At 46.3% G+C, this 13,770-nt stretch overlaps 1 protein-coding gene across 3 annotated transcripts in view; it reads right to left on the minus strand.

Annotated features, from left to right (window-relative positions):
• Nucleotides 1-13,770, minus strand: part of ASIC2 (acid sensing ion channel subunit 2) — a 995,000-nt gene that overhangs the window by 56,630 nt on the left and 924,600 nt on the right. For all 3 annotated transcript variants that reach the window (XM_072779487.1, XM_072779486.1, XM_072779485.1), the window contains exon 3: nucleotides 12,593-12,720. In XM_072779487.1, coding sequence (XP_072635588.1) covers nucleotides 12,593-12,720 — 128 coding nt within the window. The remainder of the gene's footprint in view (nucleotides 1-12,592; nucleotides 12,721-13,770) is intronic.

Below are 13,770 nucleotides of genomic sequence, written 5' to 3' on the forward strand. Positions count from 1 at the left end.
AGAGAGAGAGAGAGAGAGAGAGAGAGAGAGGAAGAGAGAGGGAGGGGGAGGGAGGAAGGAAGAAGGAGGGAGGGAGATGGAGGGAGACAGGGCAGTGAGAGAGGTGGCGGGGAGGGATGGAGGAGAGAGGGAGCCATACTCGTGGAGGCAGGAGAGGAAGCAGCTTGTTGGCTCTGGCTCTCAGCGGGCATGAGACTAAACGTGCTGTGTTTGCTGTGGGTCTGTCTGCAGCCCCTCTGCAGCTTTCAGCAACCAGGCCCCTTCCCTGAGTGAGCCTCCGAGGGGATCTGCTCCTTGCCACCCCAAGAGCCCTAACTAAGCAGAAACGAACAATAAAGTATACAGAGAGAAAGCTTCAAGGAAAGATGCCAAATGCACAACCATTCCTTCCTCTAAGTGGGGGTCCAATGAGTTATGCTTTACTACTTTTCTGTCTCCCACTAATTTTTGCCAACAAGGATATATTATGATCTTCTTGGAAATAAACCAAACAGAAGCATGGCCCCTAGAATCCACGGCTGATCCTGTCCCTCTCTCCATCCATTTTGGAGGTGCTGTGCCTGTGCTGGGCATGTCTGCATGGCTCCCTCCCCTCTCCCTAGCCTTCTAGTACTTTCCATTTCTGGAGTCGGCCTTCCTTCTTCTACACCTGGGGCTTCTTACAGCACCTGCTGAGGAGGAGGCCTCCTTCTGTGTCTTAATTTTTCCCTCTCTGAGTTCCTCAGAGCCTGTCCTGTTCTCTTGGCCAGAACAGAAGCAGAATGCCCCAGGGGAACTGAAGGCAGTATGATTGCAGCCCAAGGCTTTGGTGTCAAACCGACCCCAGTTCCAGGCTGAACCACCTCCTAGCTGTGTGTCCTTGGGTAAGTTTCCTAACTTTTCTGCGCTCCAGTTTGATTTCCTGTAAAATGGTTTCCAATTACATCTGCCTTATTACATTTGAGAGGCACACCTAAGATAATAGATATGACACATTTAGAAAGGTTCTGGACTCAATATGGATTGGTTATGATTTAGTGAAAGACTTGCCTGCATAGTGATGTCTCTTTTGAGGCCGTGTCCTTTCAGAGAGAGAGAGAGAGAGAGGAGTCCCTGAGTGTGCTCCTTCTAACTGAGGTCTAAATGTGGCTAAGTTCAAGCTCCTGTCTTCCATCTGCCATCACAGAGCACCACAGTGTCCCCTGCCATCCTTCCTCCTTTGGGTCCCAGAAGCAGTGGTAATAGGGTTGGTCTGGGGCTTGGCCTCAGGAGCAGCCTGACTCCCACCCTGGCTGAGTCTGCTCCTGCTGCTGCCTCTCTTCAGGCCTTTGGTGTAGATTTGGGAGGGCTCAGATCAATTCAATGTAATAAGCACCACCTGAGCCCCTATCATAACCCGGTCCCTGGGACAGGTGCTGGGGCATGTACAGGGTAAATCTCAGTCCCAGAGACAGACTCATGACAAACGAAAGGACTTACTATCTCCAGAGTGGCAAGGCAGCTGTCAAGCTGAGAAAAGGATGTCCCTGGGATGCATCCAGGCCTGAGGGCATTGAGGTAGAGGGGCAGGGTGCAACTTTCGGGGCTATAGAATGGGTAAAGACAGCTGTCAACCTAATGTAACCTAATCAACCCAATCCAATCATTGAGCTGATTAAACGCTTCCCATCTGGATGAAGGACTGATGTGTTCTGGGCCCATGCTCTCTGATGATCTTTGGGAGCGGTGCACTCTGGCCCCAGACCAGGCTGTGTGTTTGTTGGGGGGGGGGGGTACTTTTTCCTTTTTTTTAAGTAAAGATTTTATTTATTTACTCATGAGAGACACACAGAGAGAGGCAGAGACACAGGCAGAGGGAGAAGCAGGCTCCCTGTGGGGAGCCTGGTGTGGGACTTGATCCCAGGACCCCGGGATCATGCCCTGAGCCGAAGGTAGATACTCAGCCACTGAGCCACCCAGGTATCCCGTACTTTTTCCTTTTAAACTAACTTCAAAAACAGACAAAAATCTATACAATTTTTTTTTCCCCTGAAAGGGAAACTTCAGAGCTGCAGACCTTTCCCCATGGCCTCTGCATGTGCCGGGAGCAGAAGCAGGGTCTGGTGGAGGCTGTCTCCTGGGGAGGGCATTGCAGGACCTGCCTGGAGAGGAAACTGCAGGGAGCAGGCTGCCACCCTCCTTTGTATAAGCCCATTTGTCTATTAGATGCCAGGGCCAAACAATAAAACAGGCTTGTAAATAGCTGTATTATGCATGTCCTTTAAAAATTGCACAACTAATACATTAATACAGAAATGCATTGTTGTTATAAATATTCCAGGCATCCAGAAAAAGTGGAAAATCTTGCCTACTCAATTCTTTTGCCTTCCTCTGAGCGGCTCTCAGTAGGGTATACACCTCTCCAGAGTTTTTCTGTGTGCTATTTGCATACGTGTGCATTTATAAATACAGAGTTTAGTTGAACATGTGAGTATTTTTAATACAAATGAGATCAAATTGCCTGTATTGTTCTGTAACTTACTTTTCTCACTTCCCAATATTTCTTGGAAATTTTCCCCGAGGGACCTTCAGGTCTTTCTTACCCACTCTAACTGTTGAAGGGAGGTGTGTGTGTGGGGGATGCATATGCATAATCATCCTCCTACTAATGAACATTTAAGTTGTTTCCAATTACTTGCTATCACAAACAGTGCTGCAGAAAAGATCTCTATCCATGCCTTTTGGGGTACATACAAATGTAGGACAGAAATTGCTGGACTGAAGGGGATGGGTGCTTTTTTATTTGGATGGATCCTGCCAAGTCCCCACCCACCTCCCTTGGCCTAAAGGCTCTACCAGTTTACACTCTCAACAGCTGCCTTGTCTGTCCTCTGCAGGGATGGGCGGCTTCTTTGCTGGGGTCTCCTTCCCCTTCTGCTTGTTCCTTTTGCCAATCTCCTTGGCTCTCTTACAGGCTTTGGCCAAGTGCCATCTTCCTGTCCTTCGCTACCCAACTGTGTCAAAGGCCCCATTCTAAGGACTCTGAGTGCAGTCTCAAAACTAAGCAGATAAATCAAGGACCGATGACTCTCGCTTTGGAATAATTTTTTGTTCCACAACAGGATATACTGCAGGGTTTGGAGCAACCCATTAACCAATATTGATTAAGTGTGCAACTCCTTAATTCACTGATTGACAACCCTGGGCTCTGTGCTAGTTGTTCTGGAGCCCTGGCCCTCAAAGGGCATACTCTCACGGGATAGAGTAAGACATGTGAATAGCGTGTGTCATTATGTAAATTTATATTAATTATATCAATGGCCAACTGGCTATTGTTAAAATGTTTTAAATGCTCAAGAAAGAGAGAGATCTCAGTAGATAAAGGACCAGAGATGCTTTGGGGATAGAGCAGACTAACAGATTAGCACTAAGATTTATTAGCCCACAGCGAATGATTCCTGGGGCTGTCCAGTCCTTATGTCACAAGGTAAACAAATGCAGGGACTTCTTCTTCTTCTTCTTCTTTTTTTTTTTTTTTTTAAATGCAGGGACTTCTATATCTTTCTCTGGGCAACAGTTATTTTCAAGAGTGAAGGAGGAGGGCAGAAATAGGAAAACGATGTCTTTTCCAAGCCTCCCTTCCACTGCCTTTGTCAAGATGGTGTGGCAGTTAGCAGGGCTGTTCAAATTCTTTCCTTCCTTCATTCATTATGGTTGATATTTCTAAAAGATTTGTTTGTGATTCTCTAACCTTCCCAGTTGGCAAGAAAAAGATGAGATGGCTTTCAGCCTGTGTATGGAAGTGTCCTCTACAGGATTTTTTGTTTTTGCCTCTTATTAAAAACAAAATCGGAAATGAAGGCCACACTGTTCCGAGTTCAGATAGCAAGCTGCTTGAGAATCAGAAGATAACATGGTATACTGGGTAGCAGGACCCAACCAAAGAATATTCTGATTTATTAACTTGTCTCCTGAGTAAGATAAAGTGGGTGAGTCGATAGGCATTAGAGACTCCATTCCTCTGCCTGGGTCCAAGGAGGAAATAAGCCATTGAGAGATAAGCAACTGGCTTCTGATGTCAGAACCAGTGCAGAGAGAGTCCAGGAGCAGCTAATTCTGCCCTGATGGATGCTAGTGAGGGTGGGCATCACAGAAGCTCTAGACTTTGGACTCCAACTGGGGCTGCCATGTCAATTAGTATCATTTCTGGCTAATATCTTTTCTCCATGCACTCAGTAATTTTTTCCCTTTTTTAAGTTGCTAGTGTTAAGGATTGTTTAATTCAGTTACATCAAATCTGGAAGCTAACACAAGCTTGTATGGATTGTAAATTATTGACCTCAGAGATTATTCTACAATATTCCATCTATCCATCCTTCCATCCAAGAACTATAAGAGCTGATATTTTCCCACAAGAAGTTTTAAGTATATTGGGGGCATACTACACAGACACATATAGCTTTTAATCTGTGATTGATTATTTGTGTGTATGCCTCTCTTGCTAGACTAGAAGATTCTTCTATCTGAGAAGAATCAGGTCAGTCCTGTTCACCGCTGTATCACTCATGCCTAACACACTGCCAGGCACATAGCACATGTTCAATAAAAGGGCAAGTCAGCAGGAAATGAGCAAGGAGTTGAGCAGGAAGTTTCCTGTGTGGGGCAGTGTGTGAATCAGAGGGTGGCTGCCAGAGTGCAGTGGGATGTAACCATTGGGAAAGGTGATAGCTGGAGCTGGGATGTGGAAATCGGACTTTATTCTGTCTCTGGAAAGACATCAATAGGTATCAAGCAGGAGAGTTGCATGATAAACTAGGCCCTTCTCTCTCATTCATGCATTCCCTTATTCATTCATTCCATTCAATACAAGTTATCAGGTATCATCTGTATGTAAGGCACCATGCAAAATACTGAAATATAAAGAACAGAACTAAGAGAATTGTGTTTTCAAATAGCTTACAATCTGGTAAGGGAGAAAGGTAAGTAAAGAGAAGATTATAATATATGAATTTTATGCTAGAGATTCACACAGAATACTCCAGGATGGCCTTCTGGAGGAGGTAACATTTGAGTTGAATTTCGAAGGACATATATGGGTCAGGTAAGGAAAGGGCAGGAAGGGTGCTGCTGGCAGGGAGAGACAGGGGAGAGCACAAGATGGGAATAACTGCTCACGGTTTGGGGTAGCTGGTACATTTTGTGGGAGGCTGGGGAGCAGAGACAGGTCCTGCTGAAAAAGCAGGCAGCGGCCAAAGCAGAAAGCGCTGTCGGGAGACTCATGGGCTTCATTGGGGGATGAGAAAGGGAGATGCTTAGATTTGAACTTTACGAAGATCATGTTGATGCAGAGAATGGATTGCAGAGGAGCTAGAAGGGCAGCAGGGAAACCACTGAGGCAGCTGTTGTTCTTATCCAGGTGGGGAATAACAAAGGGCTGAATTAAAGTAGTGTCTGGGGTGGCAGATCATAATAGCTAGCATCTACTGAGCACTTACTGTATGCCAAGAAGTGTTCTACATGAAGGCATTTAACTCAGTCCTCTAGTTAGCCTCTGAGATAGGAACCATCATCATTCCCATTTTCCAGATGAGAAAAATGAGGTACAAAGTCACCCTCTAGTGAGTGCTCAAGCTACTTAAAGGGTAGCTTGAGTATTGGGGTGGGGATGGGGAAGAGGAGTTCTGTTTAGACTGTTGAGACACCCATGGGGCTCTGTGGGGAAGGGTTCAGCCGCACCTGGACTGGGAGTAGCAATCTGAGAGTTAGGGTCAAGGGCAAGCGCATTCAAAGAGCCTGCAGGCTGGAAGAGGCCAGAAACAGTATCCTGGGGCATCCATTGTTGAAAGATTGAACAGAGAACTGCTCATGAAGGGAACTAAGAAGGAAAGGAGACCAGAGGGAAGGGTGTTTCAGGAGGGCATGATCAACAGCTTATGGGCTGCTGAGAAACCAAGTAGGGTAATGACTGGGGAGTGGGGAGTGTCCTTATCAAGAAGACAGGCTTTGGCCACAAATATTTTATAGGTCACCTTGATGAAGAACAATTTCAATGGAGTACTAGAAGTGGGCTGGGGAGTATAAGGGAGGCGAGGAAGGAGAGACAAGTCTCCAGAATGCTTTGGAGACTCATTGTTAGGGAAGGAAGGAGAGGGAGGAACCAACACAGAGTCCAGGTTTTGGGATTGGAACCCTTCTCATTCCAGTGGCTAACCAATGGTAGTGGAAGGGGTTCTTGGTGAGAATGGGATACCTCTGGCGAGTGATTTTCAATCCTAGCTCCCCAAGGCATTTCTGAGATCTTGAAATACACACCCAGGGCCATGTTTTCTAGGAAATTTTCTGAACAGTGGGGCTGGTGACCAACTGACTACCCAGGATCTCCAGGTTCATTCTCAGACCTACCAAGAGGTATGGGCAAAATGACTGAATAAAAATTTGAATATTTAGAAAATAAGAATCACCACCAGGCTCTTTGAGGAAGGCATGGGAGATGATAAAAATCTTCTGATATCCAATCAAAACTGGGAGTTCCATCAGGATTAGCAATCACCTTAAATTAGGGCCAAGAGTCCGACTGGTGATGTCAACATTGAAGATGGTCAGTCTTGGGCTCTTACATCAGTAATGTCCTAGCTTTGCACTTCTACATCTATTCAGACACTCATGTACTTCTCCCCGAATTCCAGGCTCTGTCCTGCCCCTCTCATCTGTTGCATCCGCTCTCATATACACAGATGATTTCCAACCTGGATCTGTTTTGTGAGTTTATGGTTTGATTAGGGTCTCTAAGTGTGTAGCCACAATGACACAGATATCATCATCTATTACAGGCTGGCTTAGCCTCAGGGAGAAGGAGGTCCCTCAGAGAACACTTGCATGGGAGTTTAGCAGGATTAGAAGAGGGGAGGCAGGGAGAGCATTAGAGTACAGCATTTGAGTGCTATTTGAACAGAGGGTGCAGATTTGGGCATCAGAGTTCATTCATTCTTTGAACAATGCACATTTACTGAGCTTGTATATATGCAAGGCATGGATGGAATGGAATCTGAAAGACATAGTTCTTGCTCTTGGGGAGCTCCCAAGCTACTGGGAGACAAAGGCTGATGGAAGCTAAAGAAATCAGTGCTTAAAAGGCAGACGTAAAGAGCAGTGATGCTCAAGGGGAAGTAAATCCTACAAGGAGACTTTTATATCTCTTAGGATAGTGGCAAAATTGCCAACAAACCCATTTCATTCTGTGAGTGCTCCAAGGTTGGGTGCAGGTCTTGCTAATCTTCATTTTCCCAGCACAAGAGGTGCTCAGTGAGTATTTGTTGAAGGAATAAATGAATGTACGGAGTGTTGAATGGAGCAACTAGCTGCTTCTTGAGGGTGGGAGGATGGGGTGTAGAAAGTCTTTAAAGTCTTTATATGATCTTTGAGCAGCATTTGGAAGTGTGAATAGGCCTTTGCCAAGTAGATAAGACAAGGAAGGGATTCTGAGCAGAGGGAACAGTGGGTGCAAATGTGCAAAGCAGGCATCAAAGAACATGGAGTGTTTGGCTGATGTCCGGTGCATGATGGTCAACCATAGGGAATGATGAAGCTGGCAGAAGGGCAGGGGCCAGATGGAACAGGGAAGTGGGGAAGTCATTCTTAAGGGTTGAGTCTTTGCAAATTAGGGGAAATGGGGGAATTTAAGAGTTTTAGGAAGAGTAGCAATGTGAGCACTCTGTGTGTGAGCTGAGGAAGGAGCACTACCAAGGAGCATGCTCAGAACCTCTCTTCTAGAGTTTTAGGAGTGTTATTTACCCAGCTCCTGCTTCTCACTGGCAGGAATCCAGGTTCTGCCTCCCAGACCTGGGGAGGGGGGGTTTGTCTCACACATTCTTGTCACAATTTACCTTAGTAGCACCCCACGGCAGCTGGCATGAAGGAGGGAGTCAGCAGCTGGCAGAGCAGGGAGTGAGTGCAAAACTGTTGTTGGCCAAACCTCCAGGTGTCATCTGTGTGCTTGAGTGACACAGTCAGGGCTGTTAATGCTTGAGGCCCTTTGAGGTCATCTAACCCAGCCCCTCCATCCCGTTCATTGGAAACCTGTGGTGCCGGGAGGGATGCAAATGATCTGAGGTCTCACCACACAGTTAGGACTAGACCCCAGGCCTCTAGCTCCCAGTCTGATTTTCTCTGCACAGAGAGATCTGGGCTCAAAGCTGAGCCCTACTCTTCCCCTACCATGCACTTTAAACAAGTTACTTAACTGTGCAGTTCTGTCATGTGGAACGTGGAAATATTATTTCCTTTTGGGGGTTGCTGTGGGGGGTTAAACGAAATAATAATGCACGTCAAGTGTCTCTGTTGCTTAATGCCTGGTGGGTAGCATGTGCTCAGTTAGAAGTGACTGGTATTATTCCATCCTTCCAGGGTTCTGTTTCCACTCCAGTGTCATCCCACTGCTTGTCTCTGGTGGGGGTGGTCCTGGGCTCATGCAGGGCTCCTACAGTAGCTGAGTTCATCAGAGCAGCATTTCTCAGGTTGTCCAGGAAGGCAGGGGCATACCTTAGCTTCAGCGGGTTTAGGGCAAATACTGAATTTAAAACAGTAATCTTCAGTCTGGGCTACAGCGCAATAGTGTGCTCTTTTGGAATAAAAAATGAAAACATTGAAGGAGGTATGTATATAATTTGGCATGGGTAGAGTGATTTTTATCATACAAAAAGACTCCCCCATTCACAGAGGGATTCATGGTAGGGGTACTTTAAATCATCAGTTCCTTTTAGCGTTCTCCCTCAGGAGTCCATTTCCCTAGTGTGATTCACACCTACTTTGCAGGAAAGGGCCTCCTGCCCCCCAGTGTTGTCCCCCCCCCCACCTTCTTGCAAGATTCCCTTGAGCTTTGAGCTGAAGCAGCTGAATCCTGGAAGGGGAACAATGTAACTGCTTCAGAGTCTAAGATGCACCATGATTTTATATGCCACTAAGAAAGAAATAGCAGTGCTAATTTTAACTCTCAGATGAGATTGATTGAGAAACAAATCCTGATTTCGAAATGTCAAAATGTGAAAAAAAAAATGTGGTTGACTCTTGAACAATACAGGTTTGTGCGCTTACATGTGGATTTTTTTTGATAAATATGGTACAATAGGGTAAATATATTTTCTCTTCCCTATGATTTTAACATTTTCTTTGCTCTAGCTTACTTTATTGTAAGAATATGGTATATAATACATATAACATACAAAATATATGTTTATTGACTGTTATCGGCAAGGCTTCTGGTCAACAGTGGGCTATTTCTAATTAAGTTTCTGGGAGGTCAAAGCTCATATACAGATTTTTTCACTCCCCAAGGATTGGTGCTCCTAACCCCCACATTATTCAAAAGTCACCTGTACTTCTTAGAATCACTGAAATGCACTGTTTGAGAACCAAATCAGCTGGATATTAATGGGAGAATGAGAACATACAAATGGGATCAACCCCCAAGTTATGCTTGGCTTCACATTATTTAATTATCGTTTTTTGTTTGTGAAAGAAACCACTACATTGTAGGTTCTTCAGGACAGATACTGGGTCTCTTTTGTTCACCACTGTATCTCCACCACCTTGTTCATAGTTGGGGTTCAACAAATATTTGCTGAATGAATACATAAAACAAAGAGCCACATTATAAAACATGTGGAAAACCCAGGAAAGAAAATAAATCATTCATAATCCCCCCACTGTGGGTATTTTGGCTTATTTCCTTCGAGTCTTATTTCCTATGAATGTGCTCTTTTATATACATGTAAACATAATTTATTATTAGATTTAGCTCCAGGATGTGTTTTTGTATTTCTCTATTAATATGAATGAAATGATGAAATGAGATGATGCAGAAATGCTTTGAAGATTTGTAAAATGTTTAACCAAATATCTTATTATTAGTTATAATAATCCTAGCAATGCTGCTATGAATAAGGCTGATTTTCTGAGAACGCACTTCAAAGCAAACAACAAATTTGTTTTCTGAAGCTGGGTATGGGCTGTCCCTGCATTCTGCTCACCATGGGGAGTCCCTTGGTTTCTTTTTGGGAAGAGAAAGAGACTCAAGGGTACTTCAAAGTCCTGAGCTCCAGCTTCCCACTCGGTCCAGAAATTTCTTTAATGTCACCCATGGAGGGTAAGTCCCTGCTTGAGAATACTCAAGTCGGCCAAAAGAATTTACTATTTGCTCCAGCTGACCTCTGAGATTGGGGATCTGTCTCCTTGTTTTTGTGGGCAGAGAGGAGCCTAAGTCTGACAAGTGCCAGTAGTAAACCCAGGAGGGTTTCTCATGGCCCAGTCTCTACTTCTGCCATGTTTCATTTCCTTGACTCTGCTCCAGGCCCTTCTGTTCCCTCCCTTTCCCTCACACTTCCATTAAGATGCCCAGCCAGAGGGCACCTGGCTGGCTCAATGTTTGAATGTCTGCCTTTGCTCAGGTCGTGATCCTGGGGTCCTGGGATCAAGTCCTGTACCAGGCTCCCCACAGAGAGCCTGCTTCTCCCTCTGCCTGTGTCTCTGCCTCTCTGTGTGTGTCTTACATGAATAAATAAAGAAAATCTTAAAAAAAAAGAGCCCAGCCACCTCTGTACCAACAGAGGTTGAGTCCCATTCATGCTGAACACCTGTCCCTATTGGGATGGTATATATATATATATATATATATATATATATATATATATATATATATTAAAGATTTATTTATATATCTTACATAAATATATATATCTATATTTAAAGATTTTATTATCTATTCATGACAGACACACACACACACATACAGAGGCAGAGACACAGAAGAGGGAGAAGCAGGCTCCATGCAGGGAGCCTGATGTGAGACTCGATCCCGGGTCTCCAGGATCACGCCCTGGGCTGAAGGTGGCGCTAAACCACTGAGCCACCTGGGCTGCCCAGGAACGGTATATTTTTGATGAAAATCTGTCCTTGTCACTTCCATGAGTGTCTGGCATTGCCTCCAGTTGGCAGTACTCAAAAGCCCAAGAGGTTAATAGCTTGGGTTCTGGGCTCCGCAGGGCTGCCTGTCCATCTGCGTACCTTGACTTGTTCATCTGTGTTCTCACTCTTCCTGACTCAAATCCTCAGCCCTGAACTTGGTTCCCTACCGTCTGCTTCATACCCTCCTTCTTCTGTCCTTAGGGATGAGGTTTTCTGGTTGTGCCACCTGGTTCCCACCTGGCACGGCCTTGCGTACTTATTTCTGCTTTCCCCACCTGCCTCAGGCTCCGGGACCTGTGGAGGCCAGGCAGCCTCCCAGCCTCCTCTGCCCCTGCCTCAAAGTCAATGTTCCACCTACTATGTACTGCACAGGCGGCTGATCCTGGCCCTTAGCAAGTACGCAGGCATTAAATACAGGGAACAGTTTGGGAGGCCCCCACCATCAATGCCTTCTCAGAGATTCAGAAGCATAGTTCACTCAGAGATTTAAAACCAGTTTCTAATACAGAAAGTCAATCTATAAAGTGGCTAAAGAGCTGTGGTCAGTACTAGATGAGAGATGACATTTGAACCGCATTTTAAAAACAAGCTGAGCTTGTAAGTTATGTGTGCCTCTCTTTCTGACCCCTCCTTCACTGTTTTTTTTTTTTTAAAGATTTTATTTATTTATTCATGAGAGATACACACAGAGGGGCAGAGACAGAGGCAGAGAGAGAAACAGGCTTCCTGAGGGGATCCCGAAGTGGGACTCGATCCCAGGATCCCAGAATCACGCCCTGAGCTGAAGGCAGACGTTCAATCACTGAGCCACCCAGGTGCTCCGCCTTTACTGTTCTTTCTGATTCCTCCTTTCCCACCCCCTAGACCTTGTGCTCCCACCACTCCTGGACCTCGCAGGGCAGGTTGTCTTGGATGCTCTGATTTAGGACTCAGTCTTTCCAGTGTTCATTCCAGGCAAACCAGGAGGTAAGAGAAAGAGAGCGTCCCTGTGTCTGTCTGCAGTACTGCTCTGAGAGCTCTTCCCCACTGAGAATCTGTGCACTTCTCCCTTCTGAGATGTGAAACCCACATCAGACGTGAGGCTATGCCTGTCCTCACTCTCCTACATGCAGAGTTGATGCAGCAGGCCTGGCCCACTGAATGGTCAGCCCCACAGTGCGAAGTCAGAGGGAGCAGGCAGGAACCCATGCAAGAAGCTTCCCCCCACTTACACTGTTACAAGAGCGATGTCCCCCATCGTCCCTTTCCCTTTTGGTAGGCCACTCTGAGTTGTATCAACACAAATGATGAAACACATCAGACCCTGGCCAGCAGGTTTCCTTAGCTTCCAGTGTTTCCCCCTCCCCCCCTCAAAAGATTTCTTGCATCCCCCCACCCCCCCAGAAGGTTCTGGAAAAAGTCGTCACTGAATTCAATGAAAAAAGAAGTGAGCTGAATTTCTCTCACATCCAAGTTTAGGAACCAACAGGTGGTACAGGAGAACTGGGTTACAGAAGTTAGCTGACACCTCGATCCAATTTCCGGGTGAGCCACTGTCCTGAACCCAGCCTTGCTTGAGCCTCCTGAGTGGACTCAGAGCCTTGAAGGAGTGGGAGTTCCATTTCCCCTCCCCTGTGCCTCTGCAGGTGGCTGGTGTAGGCCCAGGACCACTGGTCCAGGGAGCCCAGGAACTTACCCTCTGCTCCTGGGTGGCCACGAAAGTCTGGAACCCTGGAGCCACCCCAAAGCCCAGTTCTTGGATGAAAGGTGGCTCAGATTGACTGTGGATCTGAACTTTCACTCCTGCTTCAAACGTCGTTTCCTCTGAAAGGACAAAGACAGAGCCATGGGTCAGCAACTTCCAGACTCTAGGGATGCTAGAAAGGGATGCTAGAAAGGCCACGTGGTGGGCAACATAATGGCCTGCCAAGATGTCCACATCCTCATCCCTGGGAACTGTAAAGATGTCACCCTGCATGGTGGAATGGACACTGCAGATGGGATTATCTGCAGTTAGGGACCTGGAGATGGGGAGGTTATCCTGGATTACCCAGGCAGCCCAATGTCATCACAAGGGTCCTTGTGGGAGGGAGGTGGGAAGGTCAGAGTCAGAGAGAGAATGCAAGAAAGTTTTGTTGCTGGCTTTGGACTTGGAGGAAGAGCCACAGGCCAAGGGGTGCAGGCAGCTTCTAGACACTGGGCAAGGCAGGAGAATGGATGTCCACCCCCACCCCCTGCCCCGAAGCTCCCTCGAGGAATGCAGCCCTGCCAACAGCTAGATTTAAGCCAAGTGAGACCAGTTTTGGACTTCTGGCTTCTAGAACTATAACAGAATAAATTTGTGTTGTTTGAAACCACTAAGTTTGTGGACTCTGTTATGGTAGCTGTCAGAAGCTAATTCAGGCCAGTTAGGCCAACCCTTTGCTTTGGTCTCCAAAACTATAAAATGGGATTATGAAGTGAGTCAGGCACCTTTATTCTATTCACTAGAATAGCTTCTCTCCTGGGCCATGAGCGGAAGGCAAGGGGATCAGGAGGGGGAACACCCGAAGACACAGCAGTCAAAATAAAAATACAGGACTTGCTTGGATGCTGAGATGCCTGCCCCTTGGAGCCGCACAGGATGGGCAACCAGAAGAGAAGCTTCTGCTGCTCTTTCATTTGGTGAGAGAAATGGCCCCTGGCAGTGGGAGATGGCAAAAGTGGTGGAAGGTGATGGGATGGCAGGGCCTGACTCATCCGAAACACTCACAATTGGGGGAGAATGAATCTCTGGGATGTGTGAGCCTTTACTGGGCCTCCTCTGTCTTATTCTTTCCAAACAGCCTGCAGAGTGAGCTTTGCAACATGCAAACCTGCACAACTCTCTCCTAT

Source organism: Canis lupus, chromosome 16, assembly GCF_048164855.1.
Source record: "Canis lupus baileyi chromosome 16, mCanLup2.hap1, whole genome shotgun sequence".
Taxonomy (NCBI): domain Eukaryota; kingdom Metazoa; phylum Chordata; class Mammalia; order Carnivora; family Canidae; genus Canis; species Canis lupus.